Genomic DNA, 6,495 nt, shown 5'->3' with positions numbered 1-6,495 from the left:
TGATAGAGCGGAAACAGAAAGATTAAAGAACCAGCCCAGGGTCAACACAGGGGTAAGCGGCAGGATTTGGATTTGAACTCAGGAAGGCTGCCTCTAGAGACCGTGTTCTAACGCTGCTCACTAGTGGATGTGCTGTCATTGTGCTTGATTCTCCAGCGATCAGGTTGGCCTTGTCAGGGGTCAAAGGACCTCAGATGACCTTAAAGAAGTTGAACTTCAAAGAGTGGGAGGGAATGAAACAGCTAGTTCAGGTAACTGAAGCTAGGTCACTTCCTTGTATTGCACTGTGTGCTGACTGCCCGCCTGGACGCTTGTCCATGTATATGGCAGCCCTCAGTCCCTGGCTGAACCTGCTACACCCGGTCTGAGCATCGGCACTGAGCTTCTCCCTTGTTATTCCAGAAACAGATAGAGAAAGTGACCCAGAAGGCCCTCTTCTGACAAAGGAGGGTTCCCTAGCTATACACATGTTGCCCATCCCCTTAGCAGGTTCTCTGCATTATTCCTACAAAGTGGCAGTGTTTGGTTAATGCTTGTGTAACTTGAGAATAGCTAACCTTCAGACCTAGGGAAAAAAAAAAGTAACATCACAGGATGGAAGATATTACTGCATTGATGTTTTTAGAGCCCCTGACATTTTCTTGAAGCTTTAAAAAAATCATTGTCTCAGGTAGTAGAATGAAAGGATCCATGTTGAGGACAGGAAAACAGAGATCTCTGAAGAGTTGAAAGGCGGTAAAAGAATAATGATCAGACACGCCAGTGATAACCACTAAGCATAGACCTGCTCCCTATAAAGCCATTTCTTTAAGTTTGACAGTCCTGATAATGAGACTCTGCTCTCTGAGGCAGAGCTCAAGTGGAAAGAGACTTCTGGGCAGAAGGACACATGATCTGATCATGTCATGTCTACAATTGGGAACAGTCCTCAGTCTTCATGCCTGACCAGTGGTCTCTGGATACCATGTATGTCATTTTCTTGGGGTGTCTTTGTGTCACACCCTGTGCTGATGCCATGTTCCGCTGGCATGCCTTGTTCTTCTGGAGCAGAAGTATTATTCCTAATTTCATGATGAGGACTCTGTATTTTAAGTACTTGCACCAGCCACACAGTGAGTAGGGGAAATGAGATTCGTTCCTGTCTCCCTGACTCCAAACTAGTGGTGGGGTCTGCTCTTTTAATCGCATGTATCTGAATTCTTGACCTCTGACTAACCTCTGGGGTATCTTATTGGCTTCCTCTAATTCCAGTGTTGTGTCCAGGTGTGTGTGTGTTTTCCACCTTCCACGGCTTTCTCGTGAGAATGAGAGAGATCAGTGAGCTTTCGGGGCACAGCTTGTCCCTGCTGTAACTCTGCAGACCCTTCGTAACTTTTGGAAGACCCTCTGATCACCAGAAGGCTGCCGCTGCTGGTCTCTTCCTCAGATAGGAGGTTCTATAGGCTTTCCTATAATGCAGCTTACAGTACAGTATTCATGACGATGTTGGAACAGCAAAAACACAGCTCTGACCCCTCCAAAGTGTATATAGCTAAGCACCAGTGTAAAAATGAAATTCTACTCTAAAAATTATACCCTACAAATAACAATTTTGAACCAGATAATAGTTTAGAAATTCAGATTTTTTGTAGCCTTATTTTAAGAACTTTAAATAACTTGATTTCTCTTTTTCCATTCTTTCTTTCTATACAAGAAATAAGACAATGGAGAAATGTTTTAAACTTTTACTTTAAAGTGCTTAATTATTAAGTGGTTAATATTAGAACAATATGACTTTTCCTATTTTCAATTATATATAGAAAATAAACATTTGATTTGCTCAAATAACTTTTATAGTTTATGAAGTTTGTTTATATTGCTGAATATATAAGCTCATTCCAAATATATAGACGGACATCTTAGAATCTGAGATATTGACTTTGGGCAACAGTTAAGGCAAACTTTTAATTCTCATTGGAAGCACTGAATTGAAATGAAGTCACTTTCTGGGTCATCTTCTCTAGAACCATCTTCTATTTCATGTTTCAGCAAAGATTTAATTATTCTTTGAAAAATTTCTAGCTCTAATAATGGTGGCAATTTATATTCCAAGGAAATATAATTATCTTGCTCAGAAAAGTGGAAGAAGCATAGAATTGCCTTTATTTTTATAGTTACAACCATGTATTGGGAGCACATGTGAACAATTTAGACATAAAATTATGATGGAAAAAACTGGCAACAAACAGGCAGTGGGCATAGATGATGGTCCTCTGCCAAGTAAAGTGAATTCTATTTATGTGTTTACTTATTTAAGCTTATTAAATGTCTTTGATTATCTTTCTCAGCATATATATTTGCTTATATTGTTGAATACTATATATTATATGCTTTGAGTACTACATATATATATTTAATTCGGTACTATATATTTTTAATGAAAGTTAACTATGCTTAATTTTGTACCTACTTTAGAATTTTATAACTCCTAAAGTTAATTAAAGTTTTCATAACTTGTCAAAAATAGAGGATAATTAACATCATGATACGTTTTAAGATAAAACTGAAAAGCTTTTGCACAGCAAAGAAAACCATCAGCAAAATGAAAAGACAACCTATTAAATGGGAGAAAATATTTGGAAATCACTTATCCAATAGGGGTTAATATGAAAAATATATAAAGAACTCATATAACTTAATGGCAAAAAAACAAATGATCCATTTTAAAAATGGGCAGATCCGAATGGACATTTTTCCAAAGACATCCTGATGGCCAACAGGCACATGAAAAGTTGCTTGACATCACACGTCATCATCACAATCACAATGAGATATCACCTCACACCTGTTAGAATGGCTATCATCAAAAACACAAGTGATTACAAGTGTTGGTGAAGATGTGGGGAGAAGGGGATCCTTATGCATATAAATTGGTACAGCCACTGTAAAAAACAGTTATGGAAGTTCCTCCACAAATTCAAAATAGAACTACCATTTGATTCAGCAATTTACTTCCTGGGTATTCGTCCAAAGGAAATGAAAACACTAACTCAAAAAGGTATCTGTACCCCCATGATACTATAGCACTATTCACAATAACTAAGACAAGGAAACAACATAAGTGCCCATCAATGGGAGAATGGATAAAGAAAATGTGGTATGTATAAAATGAAATATTAATCAGAAATAAAAAGGAAGGAAGCTTTGCTATCTGTGACAACCTGGATGGATCTTGAGGGCATTAGGCTAGTGAAATAAATCAGACAGAGAAAGACAAATACCATATTGGTCTCATTTATATGTGGAACCAAAAAGGGAGGGAGGGAGGGAGAGAAGGATAAAGAAAGAAGAAAGGGAGGAGAGGGGGAAGGGGAGAAAGAGAAGAAGGGAGGGAGAAAGGAAGGAAGGAAGGAGGAAAGAAAGGAAGGAAGGAAGGAGAAAAGAATAAAAGAAAGAAAGAAGGAAAGGAAGGAAGAAAAAAGGAAGGAAGAAAGAAAGAGAAAGAGAGGAAAAAAAAAAACCAACTAGCTCATAGATACAAGGAACAGATTGATGATTGCCGGAGGCCAGTGCATGGGGAGTGGGTGAAATGGGTGAAGAGAGTCAAGAGGCACTCATAACTAAAGTTATGACTCATAACTAAAGTTCCAGTTATGAAATAAATAACTTACGGAGATGAATGCACAGTTAAGTGACTATAGTTAATAATACTGTATTGCATGTTTAAAAGTTTCTCTTAAGAAAGCAGATCTTGAAAATTTTTAATGCATGAAAAAAATTGTAACTATGTATGGTGACAGGTGTTAATTATACTTATTGTGATCATTTTGCAATATTTACAAATACTGAATGACAAAAAAGCAGCTATTACTTATTTTATCACCATTAGCATCATGAAGACAGTTGTTCAATCTGGTAAATTCAGAGGAACTTCCACCACCATGAAAGAAAGACGATGTTATCTAATCATAATCGTCTCATGATGTTTGGTGCTACCCCAAACCACCTTCAAGTAAGTTGATTCAAATACTACAAAAAATGTTGGTGGGAACTATTTGAAGAACTTTAACAGGTAATTCAATCTTATTAGAAATTATTTTAAACAATGAAATTATTATAACCCAATAATACATGTAATATTTGAGCAATGCTCAAAACTCTTACCTCTAGAATCATTTAAACATTTACTAATGAATGTTCTTCATGTCACCAAATCCTAAACATTTAACATATTTTAGGATACTTTCGTATGGTTTCTCCTTGGACTAGAGCTTTCCCTAACTTTCTCCCCTTTACTCATAAATTATTCCATCAAGGAATTTAAAGTTTCTCTAAACTCTTACTTCATTGGTCTCACAATTGGTAAGACAGAGTCATATAATTCTGCAACATTTTCTCTACTGAAATTTCAGATATACTTTGGAAGTTCTGTCTTATGGTATTAATCTTACTGTGCTCTTTCTAGCTACAAGGTGATTAAAAAATCACATATGTCTAAATACATAAGCCAGAGAAATGCACTGATGTAATTTTTTACATTTAAATTTTTTCTCCATACATTAATATTCCTGGTTTCAAAAAATAAAGAACACTTAATATTTTTTAAAAGAAAGACTAGGGGTGCCTATGTGGCCCAGTTGGTTGGGTGACAAACTCGTGGTTTCAGCTCAGGTCATGATCTCATGGATCCTACGACTGGGCCAGTGTCAGGCTTTGCACTCTGTGGGGAGTCTGCTTGACATTGTTTCCTTCTGTCTCTTCCCCTACTCTCCTTCTCTCTCTCTCTCCAAATAGGTAAATAAATGAATCTGTTAAAAAAAAGACTAAATATTCTGATAATTTAGATGTAAAAAATCCCAATATGGTCTCTCGATTTTAGATGATAATGCTTTTCATCGAACTTTTCCCTATTTTTAAAGCTAAAAGTTGGACAGTTACCATTTTTAATTCAAACTTCTAAGTGGGAATTTTTTCTGTGTTTTTGCTTCAGCAAACCACTGAATTTAAAAGGAAACGCTACTCAAACAACATTCTATCTATGCTTCACATGGGTTTTTTTCTGCAATATTCTATACAAAGAAGCTTTCACCTGAGCATTCCTCAGGCTGTAAATGAGGGGGTTCAGCATTGGGTTAAAGAGACTGTGAAATAGGGACAGTATTTTCTCCAGCTCTTCTCGTTGATTAGACTCTGGAACCATATAAACCACCATGGCTATGCCAAAGAAAAGCCCCACCACACAGAGGTGGGAGGAGCAGGTAGAGAAGGCCTTTCTGCGGCCCTCCTTTGACTGGATCTTTAGGATGGCCCAGAGAATGCACATGTATGAGACTAGCATTAAGCAGAGTGGCCCGACTAAGACAAACATACAGGCAGCAAGGATAACCACTTGATTGATCCAAGTATCAGCACAGGCCAGCTTCAGGACAGAAAGAATTTCACAGAAGACGTGGTTCACTTTCCTGGGTCCACAGAAAGGCAACCTTAGAAGGAGAATTGCATGTACCAGAGACAAAGTAAATCCACATGACCAAGAAGTGACAGCCAGAACAATGCACACTCTCCAGCTCATGATGACAGTGTACTGGAGGGGGTGGCAGATCGCCACAAACCTATCATAGGACATCGCCACCAAAATCAGGCACTCTGTAGCAGCAAAACCCAAATAGAGAAATGTTTGCATTACGCATGGAACAAAGGAGATGGTTCTCTTCTGATTCACTAAGTTTGCCAACATCTTGGGGACATTATTGGATGCATAGGACATGTCAATGATGGCCAGGTGTGAGAGGAAGAAGTACATGGGCGTGTGCAGTCTCGGGTCCAGACAGATGAGCCCAAAGATCATGCCATTTGCCAACACACTGAAGATGTAGAACAGGGAGAAGATCCAGAAGAGGGATACTTCCATCTCTGCACTGAGCTGGAGTCCTACCAAGATGAACTCTGAGACCCATGAATGGTTGCTTCCCATTTCCCAGTGACAGTTTATCAAGGACTGAAGAATGAGAAAAGGTCAGAGCTGGAGAATCAACAAAAATTAGAGTTACTTATCTCAAAATGAGTTTGGAGAAAGGTTATATCTATATACCTACTAGCCAGCTGTCCCTACTCCCCAGAATTGGTTACCTTCTTGATTAAACTTTTAATGTGAAAGTTTAAACTCACAAGAAAGGGTCAAGAATTAGGCAAAGAACTCCCAAATGCCTTCACAGAGATTCAACAAATGTTACTATCTCTTTCATGTTTACCTTGTTCTCTTTTTCTCCACCATCGTGTGCCTTTTCTGAGTGTAGGATGAATTCAGTAACTTTTTAAATACTGAGAATTATTGTAGAACACTTAAGAGCATACTAGGGTTAGGGAATTGTAAATTCTCAATCTAGTACATATTGGGTTGGAAAACGAAAATGGGACATTCAAAAATATCAGTGTGGTTACAAACTGTGTGCATCACTACCCTCGTCGTCTAATTCTGGTGGGGTGTTGCCATGGGTGTTGTCATAGTCCTCCTCA

At 38.1% G+C, this 6,495-nt stretch overlaps 1 protein-coding gene across 1 annotated transcript; it reads right to left on the bottom strand.

Annotated features, from left to right (window-relative positions):
* Positions 1–1,241: 1,241 nt before the first annotated feature.
* LOC125080543 (olfactory receptor 2A2-like) lies at positions 1,242–5,953 on the bottom strand. Its single transcript, XM_047694391.1, has 2 exons — positions 5,048–5,953; positions 1,242–1,433 (listed from the first exon to the last, which is right to left on the bottom strand). Exons 1-2 carry the CDS (start codon positions 5,951–5,953, stop codon positions 1,242–1,244), a joined length of 1,098 nt encoding a protein of 365 aa, XP_047550347.1.
* Between the last annotated feature and the right edge of the window lie 542 nt (positions 5,954–6,495).

This window comes from Lutra lutra, chromosome 11, assembly GCF_902655055.1.
Source record: "Lutra lutra chromosome 11, mLutLut1.2, whole genome shotgun sequence".
Taxonomy (NCBI): Eukaryota; Metazoa; Chordata; class Mammalia; order Carnivora; family Mustelidae; genus Lutra; species Lutra lutra.
The sequence above is the reverse complement of the archived record's forward strand: the minus strand, read 5'-3'. Positions and strand labels throughout refer to the sequence as shown.